Source organism: Catharus ustulatus, chromosome 3 (genome assembly GCF_009819885.2).
Source record: "Catharus ustulatus isolate bCatUst1 chromosome 3, bCatUst1.pri.v2, whole genome shotgun sequence".
In the NCBI taxonomy this organism is placed as follows: Eukaryota; Metazoa; Chordata; class Aves; order Passeriformes; family Turdidae; genus Catharus; species Catharus ustulatus.
The window spans coordinates 83,307,537-83,330,739 of record NC_046223.1 but is presented as its reverse complement, the minus strand read 5'-3'; the positions used below and the strand labels follow the sequence as shown (position 1 = coordinate 83,330,739).

The window sequence follows — 23,203 nt, the reverse complement described above, 5'->3', positions numbered from 1 at the left end:
CCAAAACATAATTCTCATTTTTTCAGGTTGTTGGGTTCGTTATGCATATCCCATGACACTGAAGAAGATGATGCCTGCTTATTTTTAGACATGTTTATTCTAAGACTAAAAAAAAAATCTGAAACATTTAGGTTTACCAATGTGGTACATTCAAGCTTTAACAGAAATAATGCTTTCTGTGAATAAAGGGCATATTTGAAGTTCTGGTAGTGGAAATATCATGTAGATCTATTCAGAACTAGCTGTGCAAAACGGAGAGCTTTTTGAAGCACCACCTGAGCGCATTAAAACTGTAGTAACCATTGAGGGTTTTAAGAAAAAGGCAAACTGTTTATGCCATTACTCTTAAAGAGATCAGCAAACCATCATGGTTCAAGCAAGGCTGAACTGTGCACCTGGCTCTAATTTAACTACAAAAGCCAAACCAGTGAGAAAGAGAAAACGGCACACTTAAATATTTCATCAGTTGAACACAAACACTCTGAAATGTCATTTATTCCCAAACTTGGCAATGAGATGTTTCTTTGGAACAAATACATACTTTAATGAACAGTTTCATGGAAAACTTCAGGGGAACATCTGCAAGACCCCGAGCCTTTCCACTGACAAAGATGGAGCAGACAGAGTTCAGAACCAATCAGTGCTACCTAGACAGTGTTTGGTGTATGGTAATGCTTCAGAGTAGCAGCTAACCCTACGCCATTCAAATGCCAAAACCCTCCAGCAGTTCTACAATGGGAAATTATTTGCACTAGAGCCACAATTATAGAGCTAAAAAAGAACTGCATTTGTATGGGACATCTGAAGCTTCGGGACAAAGACATGCCACATGCCACAAATTAAACATGTTTCAGAGCATGATTCATCTAACAGGGCACACAGTTACCAAGAACACCAGTGGGGGCCACTGCTTTTTCAAGTCTTAATATTTTCTTACATTAATACACTTTAAATTATTTTTGTAGTTTTCTTGTCTCAGTTTTAACTGGTTGGGGAAAGTCTGGTGAGCACGGGAGGGTTTCTGTTCTCCAGGAGAGCTGCATATTCCAAACTTTCATTTTTGTTCCACAAGATTGAAATTTCACTTGATGTGAAACTTTTTCCAATAAAACCAGTTAGCCGGTTAGGAACGTGCCAATGTTTTGGACATAACTTCAGCTTCCATCAATACTCCCTACCCAGTAATCAATCTGCATTCATTTAAACTTTCAGTTTGTATGCACTAACATGCTGAATAATGATTTTCTGTCCTTCAAGAACTGCTTACAGCTGTGAAGTGTTTTTCACCGCATTAGAAGCGTGCATAAGATTTCAATTTATAGTAGACTAGAAAGTCTTTCTCTTCTTTGAATAAGCTTGTTTTGAAGTCTGAAATACAGGGTGAGGCCCTTTAAATGTGTAACAAATTCTGTGCTTCTAAATGCTAAGGGAATTTTGGATGAGTTGAATGCTACCAATTGGGTTTGAAGGTATAGAATACTTTGCAAAACTAAGGTGCATAGTCAAAGACTTAAAGATTTTTTTCGGAAATTTTGTTTTCTTTGAATTACACTAGCCATATGACACACTCACTAAGAAGAGATCACAGCCCCTCCTATCTAAACATCAGACCTTTTGTCTGTTCACACAAAAATTCTAGACCTTCAATAGGCAAGAGTCTAAAAATAATACATTCATAGTGCTCCTTTGTCATCAATTTTGAATGCGGTGCTTGAAAGGAAAGACTTCTGTGGAATAAAATTATTAGCAAAGAGCATTATGAATTTTTGAGACAGTTAAAAAAAAAAATATTACAACTCTGGTGAAGCAATATCCTAATGTAACAGAAAAGCAGTCATGGTGTTTAAAAAATCTGCTTAAAAGGATTAAAGGTTGTGGTAAAATATATAGAGAATATATTCTCTTTCATATATGTATAATGACACTATAGATTTACATACCCGGACCAGACTTTTAAATTATTTCTCCTTAGAGACAGGCTTCATTTATTCAACCCAACTTGTTCTTTAATTTCATAATGTTATTAAAGTGTCAATGTGATCTTTACATCCTGTGCTTGCTTCTGCTCAGGGAGCTTACTCACTGCTTAACCTGAAGAGGAATTACCAGTTGTAGCTTTGAATGCTCACTGAACCCTGTAGCTTGTATTCTAGTGATTTCCCACGCATGCAGACAGCCTCACCCAGCTGAAAAACTGTCAGCTCCAGCGAGCTTTAACAACAAAATAAAAATGCCTCTAATGGCTGGAAAGAATGCTTCATGAAGGAATCTAGTAACACGCTATGAAATTACCACAGCCCGTCCCCAAGCAAGCCTGCACAAAGCCGGGCTGTGCCAAGGACATTCTGTGGGATGTTTCCGGCGCATGGATATGGCACTGAATAAAGGCCCCAGTGTGTGAGAGCTGTGGGCAGACAGTGGCTGTGTGCCCAGGGGCACAAGCCTCCAGCCCCCTCGCACGGCACCATCTGCCTGCATCCCTCCATCCATGCCATGGCTACCAGAAGGGCTCTTCCAGGAGGCCAAACACATTCCTGTGAGTGAGCAAAGCTAAAGAGCACCCAGCCCCCTGAAGACAACATTTACAAACATGCCTGCGATACACAAAAGTGTGGTTATGTGAGCCCTCATTAGCAAGGGAGCAACAAGTGCAAAACCCAAAGACAGAAAGTTGCAGCAGCAAGGGGCAACATGCACTTGATTTTTCAGATTTTTCAAGGGGCTGCCATCTCTTCCCGGTCAGATAACACATTTGTGTTTGGGACATGACTCACTTGTGTCCACGAGTGGAACTAAGTGATGGATGAAGAGCTCAAGGGTTGTTCACAGTTCCGGGCACAGAGCAGTGTGTCCTTGAGTCTCTAGATACACCTGAGTCACTCTCAGCTAAACTCCAAAATGCTGGGAATTATAAAATATTTTATAGTAATTATACTTTTATAGAAAATTTATCTTATAATTTTTAGGTGTAATTCAAGATTTCTGAACACTTTAAATACCAATTACAGCCAGAAGCCAATTAATGATGCATATGCCCAAGAAGTTCATTTTGAAACAATCTGGAATTCAAAATGACACCTGAACCTTTACTTGGTGGGCTCTGAAAACTGCAAGTAGTACACACTACAGCTAGGCTATGCATATATTGCCATACTGGATATTGAATACCAAAAAGTAAAGACTTTTAAAGCAATAATACATCTGACATCAGATGAATTATGTGTTTTTCGGAGCAATTTGGCTTTTGTTCCACCTGTTCACCTTTCCAGTACACAGTATAAGAGATTCACACAACAATAATAAAGCTTTTTCAATAAGTTACCATTTACATAAAAAAATTTCTATCAGTAAATTTAATTGGACAGTCTGGCAAAGTGCGCTGTGCACTTTGGTCTTTATGCAGTTTCCAATCAGGAAAGACCTGGGAAGAGATGAGTAGTGAAACATACCTCAAGTACAACTTTGTTAGCCAACAGATAAAGCAAAAAAATAATGGCATTTCCCTGTGATTCCCATTGGAGCCTTTTTTCAGCTTACAGCTGCAACAGCTTACCTTAATGATTTTCAATCAGTTTAATGTCTAAAAACTTTTAGAAGTACATTTCAGAGAATGGCCATCACCAGTCATGCGCTGTCCATAAGGAAAAAAGAAGGCATTTTCCTGAGGACTGGATTAGATGCTGTTTATGAAAGTACTGTAATTGAAAAAAGAAAAAACTGCCTTCAAAGCTAACAAAAGTTAGCTTGAAAGTTTTTCATACTAGAAAATGAAAAACTAAAAAGCTTTTCAATACTAAAGATACAATTATTCCAACATCATCTGTTACAGAAAGTTAGCTTCAAAATTAAGATAATAAATTCCTTGTTAGACTGATCTTTAAAGCACCAGAGCTCTCCTAGTACCATGCTTGAGTATCACCACCATAGGGATTCATGAGGTCCTTTTTTTTAAATCTACATTTACTTGTGCACCGAGTAGCAGCTGTCACAAGGCACATGATTACCAGGATGAAGGGGAAATAACTTCTAATCTTGGAAAAATACTGAGGAAAAGTATAGAAAGACTCATTTTCTGTGTTAATTGTGCCATTCCGAAAATAATGAAATGCTTTGTACGAACAAAGCACTGTCACCATAGATGGAATACAGAGGCTTCTTTACAGAACAGGTTCTCAAGCATTAGAACAGGCTGCCCAGGAAAGTGGTTGAGTTCCCATCCCTGGATGTATTTAGAAGTACATGTGCCACTTCAGGATATGGTTTAGTGGTGGCAGTGCTGGGTTAACAGTGGAACTCAATTATATTATAGGTCTTTTCAAACATAAATGATTCTATGATTCAACCTGCTACCAGAACTATGTCTAGCAGAGTTAGTAAGGAGAACAAGGAGGGTAATTAACTGTGTATTTTAAGAAAACAAAACAAAACAGAACAGCAGGATAAATACTCTGCATTATGTTTAATAGTCTGAGAGATCTCTCCTGATGTTAACATCTGTCTGCAGAGACAGGGACAATGCCAGTTCCACAAATGCCTGTAATTTGAGTTGGAATTTGGAAGACACTCAGAACCATGGTTTTGGAGGAACATTTCATCAGACACAATTTTAGCATGCATAACTCTTTTACACAGTAAAACTGAAAACAAATGGTTGTCTGCATGCCAGTGGCATTTCTTGAAAAACTTAATCATTTGTCTATTGAGAAAACAATAGTCCTGAAGAATCCAACATCATTTAGGACTTCAGCACATTGTGCAGCATGTAATCACTAATATTTTAACATACAAACAATAGCAAGGAAAGAAAAGAAATCTGAGAAATCTCATGCAATTCATATAATTTTCAGAAGAAATCTCACAAGAAATATTCTAAAACTCCTGATATCTATTTTCTATAAAAGCTTTTACTGAGTCACAGAAAAAGCTCAGATGAACCATTAAGCTCCCTATATAACTGACCTCCCACAGGCACCACAGAGTTAATAACTACAATTTCTTCTTCATGAACCCCAGCTGCTACATGGCTAAAATCTCAGTCACGTGTCCTGTCACACATCAAGAAACATGTTACAATAGCCTACACTTTAAAATATAGCTGATGGATAATGGGAACTGGAAGCTACAGAAATAGATTACTGTAACCAAACTTTGAAAAGTTTCTTGCTCTCAAGACACATAAGGGATGATGTGCTAAAACCTACTTGAAGTTCCAGCCATGAGTGCTTGTAATAAATCACAGAAGGTGGCCAAACAATAATCTTTAAGAAGAGCCCCAAACAGTACTCATGGCAGCCTATATAGTACCCTAAAAAACAAGTCTAGCCTTAGTGAAACACTTTAGAGAAGTTGGAGATATTTATCTTCCTTTTTTCCTGTAAAGTTAGCAGGAGTGTAGCTATCTCAATATATTAAATTTTTTAGCTTTATTGAGAGAGTGACAAGATACAGCTGCTTGGGGTTGTTCAAACACTTTTAATACATCTAACTTTCCTATAATATTTTTGCAAAGCAACAAACACACATCATTCCCTTTCTGTTCATGCATTTACATTTACAAATTTTGTTTAGGGTAGGTAGGTATAGGATGCATCCTGCTTTCAAAACCAGACAAAAATACAGAAAAAAACCTCTGAAACTAACACAAAATCAAAAAGCAAACCACCAAAAAAGTGAATCAGTAAAGAGCAAGGACTTACTGTTTTGAAGATGACAGCAGTAAAGGCTTGTTATTAATAAGCAGTATTCAGAGGAATGACATCTTAATAATTTTCCTTCCTTTTGCTTTAAAGAACTTTTCCAATAATATTTAATATTATACTAATAAAGAGGATTTTGCTAATATTTTATCAGCTCGCACATTATAACAGCAGAGTGTCTCATGTACATCAGATAGGTAATTGAACAGAATTTTAACATATCAACAGATACCATTTACAGAACTGAAAATCTTGTTTTAGGTTACCAGTATATTTCATTTCTGCACCAACTGTTCTGCTGTTTTGTTGGTTTTTCTTTTTCCCATTCACATGTAACTATAAATCTCCGCCACTTGTTGTGACCTCTCCTCAGTTTTATTAAACTTATGTCTATTTATTTCATTTACTACCATAAGCTATTTCCACATGGTCCTTCCTTTGACCCTGACATCCCTGTCTCCTGTGCTGACATTCAGACATTCACTTTACGAGAGCCAAAAGGGTTGGATCTCTTCCTACACCAACAAGTCACGTCAACTGTGTCCCCTGGACTGAAAAAAGTATGTTGATATTTTGGTGCTGGCATCTCAACTATATATCTTTCCTATCACAAGTGAAAAAAAAAGTCATTCTGTGCACACAGTAGACTTGCTAGTACAGGGCCAACATTTGTAAGAGCACCTTTACAATTCAAGTATGACGAGCTTTGTCCCAGATGCTAGGCTGTCTTATGTGGAGCAATAAATAATACATATTTTCCCACCTTTTGTGATAATAGCTATATTTATGTCCATTCCTTCTCTTGTCTTCCCTGCTGCCTGTGAAATTGCTGTGGAGGTTGACAGCAGTTACTGTGAAAGCCAATGAAAACAAACACTATCTGTTGCTGTCTTTTGAGCATAAAGAATTGGAAATGTCCAATGTATCTTCAAACAAAGTCTGCCATCAATTTAGTCTATGGATATTCATGCATGCTATCCAAAATAAGCATTTCCAGATATTAATTTTTGCCCTCTTTCATAGATCCCCTTGCTCTGAAAAGTGAAGTAAGAAGAAATTAAATGGATTGACAGAACTGCCTGTAACATCAGTACACAGCTTGTTCTTTCTAGTGTCAGCTGAAACTGAGACTTAAATTCTGTGTCACCATCTATATTATTTCTTCTAAGACCCTTCCCTCTTCAACTTCTCAAACCTTAAAACTCATTACCAACACACTGTTTGGTAAACATGAAAATCTGAGGCACCACCGAGTTCTACATTTTCTGTGGTCTAAGGAAATAGAACATTTCACAAAAGAAATAATCATAAATACAAAATTTCACAATAACAAATTAATAGCCTCAGAAAAAGAATACCATACACTCCTAGCCAAAATTACAAAGTTTAAAGAATGACAATGGATCAAATGTAGCAGACAATTGCTGAGGTTTTCTCATGCATTAAGCAGTGGAATGGCATTTCTCAAAGAGTAGTAGAATGACACTTCTCAAAGATAGCTAAAGTTTGTTTAATAAGAGGTTGACATAAGTTCAAAACCAAGTTTCAATCTCTGTGAAAGTCCACTGAGTCACACAGTAACCACAAATCAGATGCAGAGAGAGGCAAGTGAAGTGCAAACTGAGTAAGAATTCATGTTAGGTCAGCTAACATGAACTTATGCTGGATACTTCTACATCTAAAGCAGTCTAGGCTCTTTTTATAGTCAATAAGTAGGAAAAAAAATTAAAACCATTTTAAAATCCAATGCATCAGACCAGTTTCAGATGTTCCTCTACAAGAAGAAGCACCTGTTCCCCTTAGAAAATTAGCCTAGGAGGACTAGCTTAGGTTAAGATGACTGCCAAGCTCCACATCTCTTTTTAAGTCTTTCTGACCTTACCTGGCTTGGCCCCAGACTCTCAAGGCTATTAATTCCAACGTGAGATTATAACTGGCCATTCCTCTGACAAGTATGAGAAAGAAAGAGGCACAAACATTGCTGCCTAAGTGGGTATACCAGAAATGTCTAGATTTGAGTTTAGTACACAGGCAACATGGAAAAGCTGGATGGTTACAAGAAGATTGCAAACACATCCTTATTGTTCCATGAAAGTAAAAGAGAACTTTAGGAAAGGCAGTTTAGAATGATGGTGGATGTAAGTCTGGCACTGAAATATATAACAATATATTATTTTATACAACATGCCTCTTAAAAAGATATGTACTTGAAAGTCGCCTTTAATTTAATTATACTAGAACAACTGGATGAATTTTTAAAAATGCAGTAACCTTTTGTTGTACAATAACAAAAGTAAGTCCCTGATGAAAAAAAAGTCTTTCCCCGTTGTTTTTTTCTTAATTTAGAAAGGATTGTAAGAATTTTTGCTACTGACAGGAAATGAGGATCAAGATATTTTTCACCCCTCTATTAGGGTAAAAGGAGATGAGCACTATAAAAGTAGTAGTGTAAACACAGAATGCCTTTCTACAGCAATAGTAAAGAACAAAGTCATTACAAGTGACTGAAACCTTAAAGAAAATGTTGATAGTGTACACATTCTGAAATGAAGAAAAATATTTAAAGAGAATAAATATTTAGTATCCAGACCCATTTATATTTGAGTTTTATTGGTAAAAGCTGGTACTCATAGCTGCTGATGTATGCCTAACAAAATATGAGAAAAGCAGCTCAATGAAAACAAGAGAGGAGATGCAATATGTTCCACTGGGAATACCATGGTAAAGAATAGCAAATGATGTTCTACATTTGCAAATAATTCAAAACTTTTAACAGCACTAAATACTGTGGGAAATGCTGTTCCCCTCTGGGCACAATTACTTCATAAAAGGGGTAGGTACTGTTTTTGTGTTTCAATTTTCTTAATATACCATTAGTAGAATGCATCCCCCCAAGAGGCAGAAAACATTTGTACACAGTCTTCTTGAAGGTAGCCGTGGAAATACATAGTAAGACAGAAGATACAGAAGAAATAGTAATTTAAAAATTGCAGAAGGCTAGGGACAAAATAGAAGACAAACTCAAAGAGGCTGTTTTTAGAAGAATTAAACACACTGGAAATATCAGTATCTTGAGTAAATCTAAACTGATTACTACACTTACAAATTCTCAACCCATATGAGTTAAAAACACTGAGTAAAAATAACTTACGAAATTTTCAAGTTGTGAATGTATTACTAGACATATTGTAGTTATTCAATAAGAGCATTAAAGAGCAAGAAAAGGAAAAGTCTCAAAAATTATAGAAGAACATCAGCTGTCAGATACTTGTGATCCATTCAAACATGTCATCCACAGTCCCTGCACTGAGGGAAAATGGTGAGTCTTGTGCCATCCCTTCTTCAGAGCATTTTTTAAGTCTGCAATTGTAATATGGATGCTGGCACAATTCCAAGTGTTCCTGCTATTTAAATAAAGCATGTTCAGGAAAGATTGATGATGCCATATTTATTTTAGATGCTGACCTTTTGAAACAGACTGGAAAGATAACACTAAACCCCTCAACTTTAGAACATGCATCTATAAAATCAGATGTATGTCCATTCTCTCTTCTAACACAAACTCAGTCCACTTCAAAAAACTGAATAGATTTAAAATGAGACTACCAATTCTGACAAAAAAGTATGGGGATTTTTCCTCCTTCTCAATGGGCCAGACAGGATTTTAAGTTCAGATATTACTTTACTTTTTAATACCTCTAAACACTGAAGAGAGAATGGAAAAAATTCCTCATGACATTGACTCTACAAAAAACAGTATCCAATCGCATTGGTTTTTTGCCAACTCAAAGTTCAGAAAGGGGAAGAAAAAGCAATGCTCATCTATTTTTTCCTTTGCTCAAGTGCTGCCTGGGAAGGCAGTACAGTAGCAAGATCTAAGGGGAAAATAATCCACTTGCAAAATAAAACTTAACTGGTAAAGCAAAGTGCAATTATCTCCTACCAGATGGGCACACGCAGGCAGCAACTAAAAAAACAACAAAAAAACCCCCCAAAAAACCCAAAAACAAAAAAAAACCCAAAAAACAAAAAAAAAAAAAACACCACAGAATATTTACTTCATCAATAGTTTTACAAAAGTTCATGTCTGGAACTCAGTATCATTGCGCCACAGCATTACTTCTAAGCACCTTCCTTGGTCTCACTGTTTTGTAGATCATGCAAAAAAGCCTCCTTCCATCAGCCAGGTTAATTTGGTCAATAACATTTTAACATACCCAAATTAAAAGCTGCACATCTGGAAACCTGTTTTGATCACACATAGTGTCATTTGTATTGCAAAAATATGCAAAACAACTGGGGGACACGATGGAGAAAAGCTACAAATCAGATTTCCATATATGCATCAGATACAAAACCAGACTCTATATTGATGGGACCAATCTCCATTCATATAATTCAGGAAATGCTACTGATAATTTACAGTAAAACTGTCACTGAAATGTCTCCAGTTCTAACAATTATCATTCAAGGGGAAGGCAACAGGATCTTTGTAAAATCAGAAAGCATAATCGTTCCCGTTACATATTTACTACATTTTTTAAAAGTGTAAAAGTGCCACTACTCTACATATGAATGCAAATTGTGATTGTCTTTTATTTAGAAATCCCTGCAGCTGTGCACAAAATGAATTATTTCCTTAACACATTTTTATCTTTAGATTGATAAAGTATGAAATTGCAGGTTTCCTCTATAATCAGTTTTCCACTATCCAGGTTTCTATTTTGGTTGAAATATGAATAATAAAAGCAGGTTTGTTTCTGTTTTCTCAAGAGCTTTCATTTGCACATTTATGTACAGGTACTCCTCAAGAATTTGAATCTTGAAAGGCTGGTACTAATTCTTAGAACAATTGGAAATAATTTGGGGAAATACAGAAAGTTAACTAGGATAAGGTGGAAAACTGAGCTTGAATTTGCACCTCAGCTTTTCTGGATTGCATATTCCAGCACAGATGCCTGTCATTCCTCCAAGGAGTTGGAACTGCCAGCCCAGGCATGCTCATTGACCTATTTAGGGCAACTGCGAGAACCATCACATTCCTGCACTTCAATATTTTAGTAAGTTAAGAGAAAAAAATATTCCAAAGCAAGCATGCAGGAAACAACTTGAAATAGCAACCCACAAGTCCCTGTACTGTCGCAGCTAAGAAGTAGCTGCCCTAGCAGTTGCCCTGCATATTTCTTTTGTGCACTTTTCAGTGCTTAAATCACAGAATCATGGAATACCTTTAAGATAATGAGTCCAACTGTTAACCCAGCACTGCCAAGTCCAGCACTAAACTGTCTCTAAGCACCACAGCTTCAGAGCTTGTAAATACCTCTAGAGATGGGGACTCTAACACTTCATAGGCAGTCTGTTGCAATGTTTAGCAACCCATTCTGTGAAGAAATTGTTCCTAATGTCCCACCTAAAACTCACACGGTGCAGATTGAGGTCGTTTTCTTTCATCCTATCTCTTATTATTTCAGAGAAGAGACCAACAGTTATACAAATAAAAAACAATTCAGATACACATTTTTTTTAAAGCAAACTGCCCATCATGATTCATCTGCACATTAAGGGTATATATATATGTGACCAATCAGCTTTTTAGCTATGTCTACAAAGAGCAAGAGAATGGCACTGTGGCTGCAGCTGGAATGACTTCTGACCCCTGGGCAGCCCACATGGCACTGTGCTGGTGCTCAGGGCACCACAGTGTTTTCTGCTAGAAACTGCCTGTGTAAGAAGTCCTTTCAATTCAAGCTGTCCTGGCTCTTCCACATTATGTGAATGCACTGTTTGAAAGAGTTGAATGCTTTCTACTTGAACTGAAATTTATGGTAAATGGTTTAAATTTAAAGCTAACACACAATCTTTCCAAATCTCCCACAACTGGCCATTGCCAGTATTCAATTTACACATGTGATCAGTTTAGAATTGGTCTGGCAGCCTTGAACTTGTCAAAGATTCTTTTCTAAGGTATCAAATAAGCACAGTTCTCATTCCTCTGCTAAGCATCCAGTATTAGATTAAAATTTTTATGGTCAAAAGAAACCCTTTCACTGTTGGTTTGACTTCTATATAACATAAGGCATCAGTCTTGCTAGATTTCATTACTCCTCTGTCTGGATAATAGTACTTTAACTAAACCATGTCTCTTTTGTGACCCCTGAACAATAAAATATTGCTTCCAAGTCACCGATAAAGATATTAAACATTGTAGAGCTGAAAAACATCCCCTGAGATACCATAAACCCACAAGTATTTTATTATTCTTCACAGAAAAACATATTTGAAATTGCATTTTCTCCAGTTAAGAGTGGCCTGCTTTGTTTTTTCATTAGTCCAGTTTCTTAAAAGAAACAGTAAGAATTCAAATGTCTTTCAAAGGTAAAAAATAAGTACACAAAAAATCTGTAAACTCTCTTAGACCAGGACCACTGCATTTGCAATAAGAGCCTCACCTTTAATCCAATCTTCCTGAACTTTCAATTCATCCCAGATATACCTGAGAAAAAAACTAGTAGAGTAATTTCATGATTATAAGCCGCACTGAGTAGTAGCCGCACTTCTGGGTGCCAGCAACTTTTCATTCTTTGTCCATACATAAGCCGCACCTGAATATAAGCCGCACGTTACAATACAGAGTGTGATAAAAGGTATCTATTCTATCACCATCTGTTGAGGGTGGGGACAGTGATCCTTATCTCCATGGGAGATATTCTGCTAATGGGTCATCCATTGAAACCAGGCAGGGCATTGTTCTTTATCTTTTCACAACCCATCCCTCTTCCAGCCAGTCATTTTCTGCTAATGGCCATTGAGCCCCACTGTGGGACTGATAAAATTACTGCATCCCATTGGAAGTTGCTCCAGCCAGGGGGAAGAGCCCAACATTTCTTACCAAGATAAAAACAGAGGTTTTGGAACACTAAGGGAGCCCCTTTGCCCACTGGACTCCAGAGGAAAACCGGATTTCTCCACATCACCACTGGACTTCTGGAGGGAAACTGCACCTTCTGCAGGAGCACTGCTCCAACTGAATCACATCTGTCACTGCAGGAGGACTACAGCCACCATTTAATGGGACTGCTACCAACACCCTGCCTGACAGGGTGTCAGGTTGTACTCTGACTTTGTCAGGGTTTGGAGTTTGTTTCTTTGTAGTACTGTATTTCTATTTTAATTTCCCTAGAAAAGAAATGTTATTCCTAATTCTCATATTTTTGCCTGAAAGTCCCTTGATTTCAAAATTATAATAATTTGGAGGGAGGGGGTTTACATTCTCTGTTTCAAAGAGAAGTTCCTGCCTTTCTCAGCAGACACCTGTCCTCCAAACTAAAAGAGCAACTTTTTGTTCTTTGTCCATATATAAGCCGCACCTGATTACAAGCTGCACTTCGGGTTCGGACCAAAATTTTAGTCAAAATGGTGCGGCTTATAATCGTGAAATTACTACTTCTTCCACACCCAGCTTAGTGTGGTACAGAGAAAGCTTTTACCACTTTTTTTTTTTCAAGAACTGACAAAGCAATATTTGGACATTCTGATTTACGGATCTTGACAAACTTTTAAAGCTTTTTCAGCACATTCATTAGCTGTTAATAAAATGGGAAATAGGACTTCTTGCCAGGATAGATTAAACTTACATTTAAGAAGTATCTACCACATTTATAGGGACTATCTAATACTTCTATATGTACCATCACAGGAAAAACAGAAAACCTCATTCTTAATATTCATAATTATTTTCATTAACTTACTTTTCTTTAGTGTCTTTTGCTTTTCTTTACTGTGTATAAAGATAGTTTTTGACCTTGGTTTCTATTACTAGGCTTTGCTGTTTGGTTGGTTTTATTAAACTGCCAGTTTTCACACCCCGGTAAACAAGACTGATTTTTAGCCAACAAGGCTTATCTCAACATTGTTTATTTCATGAGAGTTTATTCACATCTTTTAAGTAGAAAACAATCATCATTCAAATTTTGATGTTTAAATGTCTCCCTTTGATCCAGTTTGATTATTTCCATCGCCCTTAAACCATCCCTCTTCCAATGCTGAACATGTGTTTCAGGTAGATCGCCACTAAATTGCAGCTGTATGTATCTTGACAATTATTCTTTTTTCTTCTACAGTCTATCTCTTTAACCACTGCAAGGGCATTTAACATAGATCTCTGCTACATGAGATGAACATTCAAGATCCAGAAATCATACCTCCTCAGGATTTCCAACAACACTTTCATATCACAGCACTCAGACTAATGCCTAAGTATGTTTTAATTGTATTGAAATCCCACCTAAGAAGCACCATCCTCACACATAAAATACACATGCTACTCGTAAGGCATAACTTTTACTGAGATTGCCATGGTTTGTAGTAAATGACTAGCAGTACTCCATATAATATTTTAAATGCTTTGAATAAAAATTCCTCAGTAATTTCTCTCCTTGTCAATACCTTACAAAACAGGTCTATTATTTTTGGCAGCAGTCAGCCCTGCTTCTTTGAAATTCTCAGTCCCACACCAACTACATGGAACCATTTATTAGCTTGGTCACATGGGACTTTCTACTGGGTCAATTTTTTTCCCATAAATAAGCAGTTTCAATTTCTCTTGCTTATTACCTAGGCAATTGCATTAAAATGCTCTGCTTGTTTCCCTTTTCTTTCCTTGATTTTGTGAGTAACAGGATAATACCCTAGCTAAAAATACCTCTGCTAAAACTAACAGTAACAAGGGCTTTAATAACCAACTCAAATTGAGTGAGTTGCTCCTCAAAGTTAGAGCTTTGAATTCTGTACACAACAAAATAATACAGTATGAGAGCTTGTGAAGTTGGGTTTTTTTAAAATCTGCTTTAGAGTAAGAATTAATCTTTCTGGAGAATTTGCAGGTTGTGCACCTCTGCATTATAGTTGCCAAAAGTACATTTTTAAAACTTCCTTTGAAGCAGGGAGGCCCCCACAGAATGGGAGAAGTAACTAATCTAAATTGAAAACATCTGCACATTTCAAAAAACATATTCAGCATAATTATTATTTATATGTGCACAAGTTGTGAGAGCGATTTCTATTGTGTCTTACTATGGAAAATCCTGACTAGACTAAGAAAATACAGCCTAAAAATACACTTATTTGTTCAAGAGGTTTAGCTTGTAGGATAAGGAATTGTAATTCAATTCCATGCCAACTTGGCCTCATATAATCAGCTTAGGCAGCAAAATGTAGATGCTTTTTGGTCATTTCAGTTCTCTACAGTGAGTCATCAACTGGTAACATGAACATAAGTGCTAAGGAGGGAACAGGGATGTGCTGCTGGGTGAGAGGAAGGGTGTCGAGGGAAGAAATTAAGAGTTGTGGTGCCCTAGGATCCCTGACTTTAACTAAAGAAGTCTGGGAACTATATCCAAGCTCCCATTAATCAATACTATCAGGCCCACATCATGTAATCAATTAAAGAGTACAGCAAAAAAGTCACACCTGTATCTCAAGTGAAAAATTCAGAGGTCTCATTCCCTATGGTCCTAACATAAGAAGCCATATCCCAAAATGAAAAAAACAAAACCAAAAGGCATCCTCCTGATCAAAATGTATTTCAGACCATCAACAAACTTCAGGTCACATAAATTTTATGCACATTGAAATACTTAGTGTGCCACTCCTTCATATACATTGAACTCAATGCTTAGTCACAAGAACAGTGACATGAAAGTTGGGCTACTAGCATAGATAAGCCCATTTTGCTGTTGCTGTGTGTACATATATATATATAAACATTTGATATCTTTCAAGCAAATAATATGCTACAAAATATTTAAAATTACAATGAAACACAAGCATAAAAGCAAAATAAAAAGCCTACTGAAGTATCAGAAGTAGCTGATGCAATTAACTGCCTAGAAACATTTATTAATAGATTACAAAACTGGCCCAACTGCTCAAATCAAAAATAAAAATATTTTAAAGCTAATGAGATTTATATATGATTTGATACGGCTACTCACTACATTGTTCAGATAGATCTCAAAAGAAAGTCTGTCTGCTTTTAGAAGGGGGCTCTAGTGGGATACAGAGAGAGGGGAGTAGACATTTCTTGTTCAGTAATGCTTTCATCATGCATTGTCTAAATGACCCCAGTGGGGCAGGGGTGAGGGTGTGTGTGTACAAAGCTGAAGATGCACACACCCAGCCCAACAAGCCAGAAGCCCCAGCTAAATTTACTGGTATAGGAATGCTTTGTTTAGCTGTAATACACATAAACATCTGATACATTTATCATGCATAAAGTCTTACATTTGTATCATTTATAATGCAACATCTTTACTTCTACAAAAGCATAAACACCTTGCAGGTGGCTTTCTTTTCAATTTGACATCATTCAGAGTCTTCAAGTATTCAAATATTCTTTCAGATTAAAAAAAGGGAAGATCAAGGCCAAGTAATTAACCAGTAATCCCAAGAATACTGAAGAGAGCCAATTTTCAACAAGTTTAAATCTCTGGGTTTCACACAAATGGGAAGCCAAGTTAAAGAGGGCAAGGTCCACCTACTTGAAGCACTAGAACCTCACTTGGGAAAAATTTACAGCACTACAGTGCTTTTAATAACTAAGGGAACATAAAACTGAAGTACATAGACACACCTTGCCAGCACAGAACAGACTACAGCCTCAGGCAGTTCACCAAAACGAGGGGCATAGTTATTCTGAATCTGAATTCAGAATTCACATTGGAAATCACTGCAGAGAAATTCTGTGACAGAAGTAAAGAAATAATGCTGCCTTATTATATTTTAAACTGTATTATCCTCCTCTTCTTGAGACCAAATTTCCTATACTACATTTTAATATGTACAGTGTATGCAGCACATTGTTAGAGACAACAGTGTCCTTAATTACTTAAACCTCACAGTCTGCACTGAACATTAGGATGAGTATATCAATACTGTATATTAGGATGAGACATTTTCCTTATGATTTTTGAGTTTGCACAGAATCAAAGCCAGTATTGTAACAAAAGCCCTTCACTACATCTCAGAAAAGGATTTACCTCATTATCTGTTCCCACATCCAACATCACTGGTAGACACTCATGAGGTTTTACTCCTCCACACGCTGTATAAAGTGCCAGTTTACCAACAGGAATGCCCATTCCATAACAGCCAAGGTCTCCGAGCCCAAGAATGCGTTCACCATCAGTCACCACAATAGCCTGCAGGAAGAAATTAAGGCACAGTAAAAATCATTTCCTTGCTTGTAAGTACCAAGTACAGTAATTTCATGACCATAAGGCACACCGGACTATAAGGTACACTTTTTTTTTGCAGCGAGGAGTCGCGCAGTGCGCAACAAAGTAACGAATTACTTGCAGGTGCTCAATTTCGAACATTTTTCAAAGATCGGTGTAGCCTTTAAACGCAGCCCCAGGCACCCTCCCCGTGCAGCGGGCCCTGGCACTCCTGCCCCTGGCACCAGCTGGCACGGCTCACGGCTCCTGGCTCCCACCGCGCGGCCATGCTGCGTCCCGGCTTCCCCCCGGTCGGCAGTGGCGGCGCTTCTCACCGTTTCTCATGGCTTTCCCGCGGCAGCACTGACGTTCGTCACCCCTTCCCTGCGCCGCCGCTTCTTGCCGCTTCCTCGCAGCCGGTGGCTGCACCACTGCTTATCACCGCTTCCCCGCAACTGGCAGCTGTGCCGCTTCCCCCCGCTTCTCCCCAGCCGGCAGCCGCGCCGCGTCCCCCTGCCTGGTAGCCACGCCATGTCCCGGCGTCCCCCCGCCTGGTGGCCGCAGCTCCCACAGTTCCCAACTCAGTTCCCAGCTCGCACTTCCGGGTTTGCAAATTTCGCAACTTTGTCCATTATATAAGGCACACTGGACTATAAGGCACACTTCCGGGTTCGGACCAAAATTTTAGTCAAAAGGGTGTGCCTTATAATTGTGAAATTACTGTATTCCATTATTTTCTTACCATCGTTTTTTTTTTTTTAATTTTACATGTAAAAGTTGTAACAGGTGCAAACAAATCAATAGTACAACAAAAGCAAAAAATCATTTTCTAATATTTTACTGTGGTTTTGTTACACTATTTTAGACTCTTGCTTCACTATAAGTGGGACTTTCATATAAAATTTTTAAGAATACACAAGAGAGGTATTTAGTATTACATTACAAGAGAACTGGCATGGTTCCCTCTCACATTTTTCTGTCAACAGTATAAAAACAAAATAGGAAGGGAAAGGAAGTTATCCACAAAAAAATAAGAACCACAAACTCCTGGGTTTTGTCAAGTGTTTACAGCAGAACTAGAGCCAGTCACTCCTACTGGCTTTTGTCAGGGCTGTCTATAACCACCCGGTTCTTACGCTTCTAAGATGTATGTCTTCTTCCCTTTAGTAAATAACACACTCCATCATACTTACACATATCAGGAAGTATGTGCTTTCATTGACAGAAATATAATAACTTAGTAAACCCCAAAAACTGTCTATGCTAATAAGAAAGACTTTTAATAATAAGAAATACTCAGTATGACAAACAGCTGACAACACAATTTCCTTGTCATACTTGGTAGTAAGCCATTTTAGTTGGAAATTTAATTTTTTTTTAAGAGAGATCATGAAGTACTGTAAGTGGAGAACTATTAACTCAAACTCTAGAATGGGGTTGCCAAGAGATCAAGGGTAGAGATCTTTGTGAGGTCTTGGAGATACTCAAAACTCAAAGGCGGGATGTAGCTCTGAGTAACCTGTCCTGGCTGACCTTATTTGAGCAGGAGGATGGCCTAGATGAGTGCCTTCCTACCCCAACCATTCTTTGATTTCCTGAAATGCAGAAAGAAACATTCAGGGTGGTTTTATTTCCCATAATATTTAATATAATTGACCAATTAATCAGTTAAAGGACGCCTATAGTTTAAAAAGCAAGTGTTTAAATGACTCAAACTTTGGCTATAACAGCATTCTTTCTGTTGAAGAAATGAACTAAGAAACCACCAAAATCTAAACTGATAAAAAGCTTATAAAATATCTTAACCAATTCATCTGGGGTACAAAACAGCATCAGTGTTGTTATGCAACTAAAATTGTACTTACCTTGATGACACTTTCTGGCCAGGACTTAAGCATTGTAGCGATGTGACCCCGGTCATGAATAGAAATAAAAAGACCTCTGCAAATAAAAAAATACTTTTCATATAAACAGTAATTAAATAATTATAAATCAATGCAATATAAATAAAGTATAATTGAAACAAATAATACATTAAATCTATGTAAATGTGTTCCCAACATACATAAATTCAGTTTGATAATAAGAGCTTAATTTTATAAGAATAAGTAAATTAATCATCTGCATTTAGAAGTCAGAGAACAAGTAACTCAGTAAAGCTTTACTAAGCAGAGATAACCTGTAAGAGGTCCTTTCTGAAAATAACTCACTCAGCACTTGATCTGTTCAAATGTGTTTATTAGTTGTCCTTGACCACAAAATTAGTTTCTCTTATGACAGTGATGACTATAGCCCCAGCAGTCCTAACTTTTACAAACAACAATAGGCCAAGTTTTAAACTATGAACAAAATCTGAAATAAGCCAGATATTATCATTACATAAAATAAATCAGGAGCATTAATGTGCTTAGAAAACAGTTTCCTTATTTCATTAGATTGCCATTTTGAGTTACAAAACTAGGAAATTTTCTTGTTGACAGTGCAAGAACATCCTCAATACTAAACAGAACAAATCTTTACTCAAAGAGGGTTTGAAAATTGGCCTTTACTTCCACCAGTATGGAAGAGTTTAAAACAAAGTAATGGAAAAGTGTAATTCTCAATTCATTTCCTATTTATTACCAAAGCAAAATTGATACAATATCCTATTCTCCTATTCAGCATTTCATTCATTTTACTTGACATTGAGGTCTACTCAGAGTTCATTTAATTCTATTTCTTATCTACTTTTTTCATGTGAGATAGTGGAAAAATGCCTTCTCTCAAAACCCATGAATGCACTCAAATGCAATCTCTCAAAATCAACAAAGAAAATATCAATTAAGAAGTCCCTGCAAAGATGCCTTCTTGTAATTATATTTTGCATTATGAAGCACAAGGCATTGTCTTCTAGAATTATTCTAAAGCATTTCCCATTGCCTATTTAAAAATTTTAAAGTAAAAACCAGAGAAAATTATTGAAAAAATAATTGAAATCTAAGTCTACCAGAATATGACCTCATATTGATATAAGTGGCTCTGTATAGATCTAAATAAAATTAATAAATCAGGAAAATGCTTGTCAGATATAACTGCACACATACAAAGTCAAGCAAAAAAATCGCCTGCATTATTAAATGTATACTAACCAAGACAGCAAAATTATTCCAAACATTTTATTTAATATCATATGCTTAAATATTTCAGACATATTAGATATGTTTATACATAAATTATCGTGTGATTTATATTTTTATATTGAATTTTGTATTTAAGTGGCTTCTTTCCCTCTTTGATGTCAAAAACATGCAACTTAAATTATTTATTATTTAGTACAAAAAGCAATGTAAGCCATGCTGTGATTAACCAAAGTATTTCATTTTATGAATTTTCCCCTAAAATTAGAAATTCTCTCATCCTAGCATTTCCAATTCATTCTCCTTCTGTGTCCATTTCCCATGCTCAGAAGTAACACACTAGGATGGATATTAATGTATCTAGGTTGTTTCTTAATACGTAGCATCTGTCAGTAAATTAATTTCTCCTTCCCAGGAGAGACAACAGGTCTTCATGCACAGGAGGGTTAATTTTACAGTACTTTTGAAATGTTCTGGTATTTACTGCACACAAGCATTTTTGTGGGCCAGCTACCTGAAAAAAGATGTCCCTTAACAGTGAAATGCTATAAAACAGCAAAGTACATGATGCTTCCTTTCTGATATATTGCACCATGCATCATTTTATAAAACAGCCTGTAAACTTCTAAATCATAAAGCACATCTTATCAAAATTGCTAGCTCAAGAGACAGCTGTGACAGATGAGTGTGTGCAAGCAAGCACAGTGTTGGAAGAAAGCGATCTTGTGGGATCACTCCTCTCCTTGTCTTCATTCTCCAATTTACACCAACCTAATAGATTTGTGTTAAATGAAGCAAGATTTTGTATTGATTTTCTAAAGAGTCAGAGCCCAGCCCAATGTGCCTAAATGACCTTTTCCTTGCAAGCCAGGGAGAGAGGTCACCATGGAATAAATTCCCCAGCAAAGGAAAATAAAGGTAGGGTGGCTGCTCCAGAAGGAATTTTGTTAGAACATTTGTAAGGACCTTTGAATAAGTATTGAGAGCGTATTTCAGAAATCTGTTCAAGCAGGATCAGATTCAAGACACAATGGAAAATAGAAGCTAAAGTGTAAATAGTGATGTCAAAAGCATTTCACTCCCCTCTTTCTCTCTTTTCCTCCATTATTTTGGTAGTTTAGTAGAACATTTCTGGACACACTGGCCTGACCAAGAAAATGTTCCTAAATTTAAGGGAACAGAATAAGAGAGAAGATTTTGTTTATTCTTTTATCTGGATCTCTTTACATCATCCTTCATTTCTCTAACTAAAACATTTTCCTTCTTGCATTCTCTGCAAGTAGGTACACCAGGTCAGTAAGAGGAACCCTGACTCACAAAGGTGTCAGCCACAAGAATACTCAGCCAGTATTAGTGGAACTGAACTCACTGGCAATTCTACCTGTAGACAGCCATCAAAAGGTAGCACTACATGTGTTTTCTTCTCCATGAGCTTATGCTATAGCCAGGGAAAGTACCAATTGCATAAGGTTATTATAAGTGAGATAGGGCTGAGAAGCTGAAAAGGTAGCCAGCAATTTGGCTACCTAGCAGATATAGTTTTTTAAGGGTTGTCATAGCACAGCTATAAGAATGAAGCATGGGGCAAGCTAGATGATTTAAACTGGTCTCAGTTCGACATGGATTTCAATCTGGAAATATAACTGAATTATCCATGTGAGTATAATGTTAATGATAAAAATAAGCACAGTCATGCCAGTGGATGCCTGCTCTGCTCTGCTGGACGAAGATATGGCCTACAGGATATGCACCTGCCTGACAAGCACTTCAGGATGGGGCTGCTAAAGCAAATGGACAAGTAATACATATAATCACATGGAGAAAGAAGCAAGATGCAGAGAAAATATTATGGGGAAATATACTGCTTGTTTTTCAGCATCCACATATTCACATTTCTAAGAAGAAAAGTAATTCATGGGGAAGCAGGATTAAGTTCTCTTGCACACACTTGTAGAGCAGTCCAGATTGGCAAGCTCACTGGAAACACAGCTTTAGGTTTGCAACACAGTGAGGTCCTTTCTATTTTAATTGGTATGTCGGTTATACATACTATCTTTTCTTGCAAGGCAACAAGGCCAATCACCAAAACTGTGAGTTAGAACTGTTCTGAAGCTTGCAGCCTCAGAACAGTCTTCTAATCAACGTGTTCATTTTGAACACAGTGCAGTGCACTGTTTTGCCTAAGACAATCTTGTCTCTTGCACATATGATAGAACTTGACTAAGCACATATGTGGAAGTGCACATCTAGAATCAGTTTGCCCCAGTGAGCCCTCAGCTCAGCACTGGTTGATAGCCCAGCCAAAGGAAGCACTGCTAGTGACACCCACTTCAGCTAGCCAGAAAATGTATGAAACAACCGCAGAGGAATAATTAGGAAAAGAAGTAATTTATGCCTTCTTTCTTCTCATCACACCAGCAGTAAGATTGAAGAGTAAGGGGGGGAGCCCACATGAGGACATCGAGATTCTCTCAACAAAGGGTGGATCTATTTTGGGTCACTGAGCTCACTACACTGTAGCAAATTTTACCAGTTATGCGGAGGTCATTCTACAGCATGTGATTTGGGTCTGTTTTATTAAAATTTTGATCTATGAGAACAAAGTCAACAGAATTAAATGGAGCATTTGTTTATTATGTTTTGAGGAAGCAATGATCTACCAGCAATGTATTTGTCTATTTTCTATTAAAGAACAGTTTAGGAAAATGTGTCATTGTAACAGAATAATCCTTTCTTTCCTCTTCTTATAACAACAGGAGGCAATCTTAACATGTCTCAGAAAATGCCAAACATGTTTAATGAAAAAAAGTTCAGACTTTTCTCACAACCCTACAACCCTCCATATTCAAGACTGTTATTTGAATTATGAACTGCACACACAGAGTTACAGTAGAGGTGACTTCACTTCCCCGGGCAGCCTAAATCAACAAGCTTAATAATAATAACAAAAAAGAAAATCTCAGGGGCCAGACACAGTTTATTTCTGAGCCTAGACTCTCCCAAACTTCTGCACTTGGCAAGAAAGAGATAAACTACTTCCCTGGTCCCTGTTGAAATTCCCTCCTATTTTTAAAATCATGACAAGCAATACAATACAAACTTTGTACTAGGAACTAAGAGTACCTATATCCTCCCCAAAGAACACTCTGCTCTTTTTTCACCACATTTCCCATTGTGA

General features: G+C 37.2%; 1 protein-coding gene across 1 annotated transcript in view; it reads right to left on the bottom strand.

Annotated features, from left to right (window-relative positions):
* Window positions 1–23,203, bottom strand: part of ME1 (malic enzyme 1) — a 158,691-nt gene that overhangs the window by 72,733 nt on the left and 62,755 nt on the right. Inside the window, exons 4-5 of the mRNA XM_033054780.2 lie at window positions 18,775–18,850; window positions 16,733–16,894 (exon numbers count right to left, since the gene is read on the bottom strand). Of these exons, the coding sequence (XP_032910671.1) occupies window positions 16,733–16,894; window positions 18,775–18,850 (238 nt within the window). The remainder of the gene's footprint in view (window positions 1–16,732; window positions 16,895–18,774; window positions 18,851–23,203) is intronic.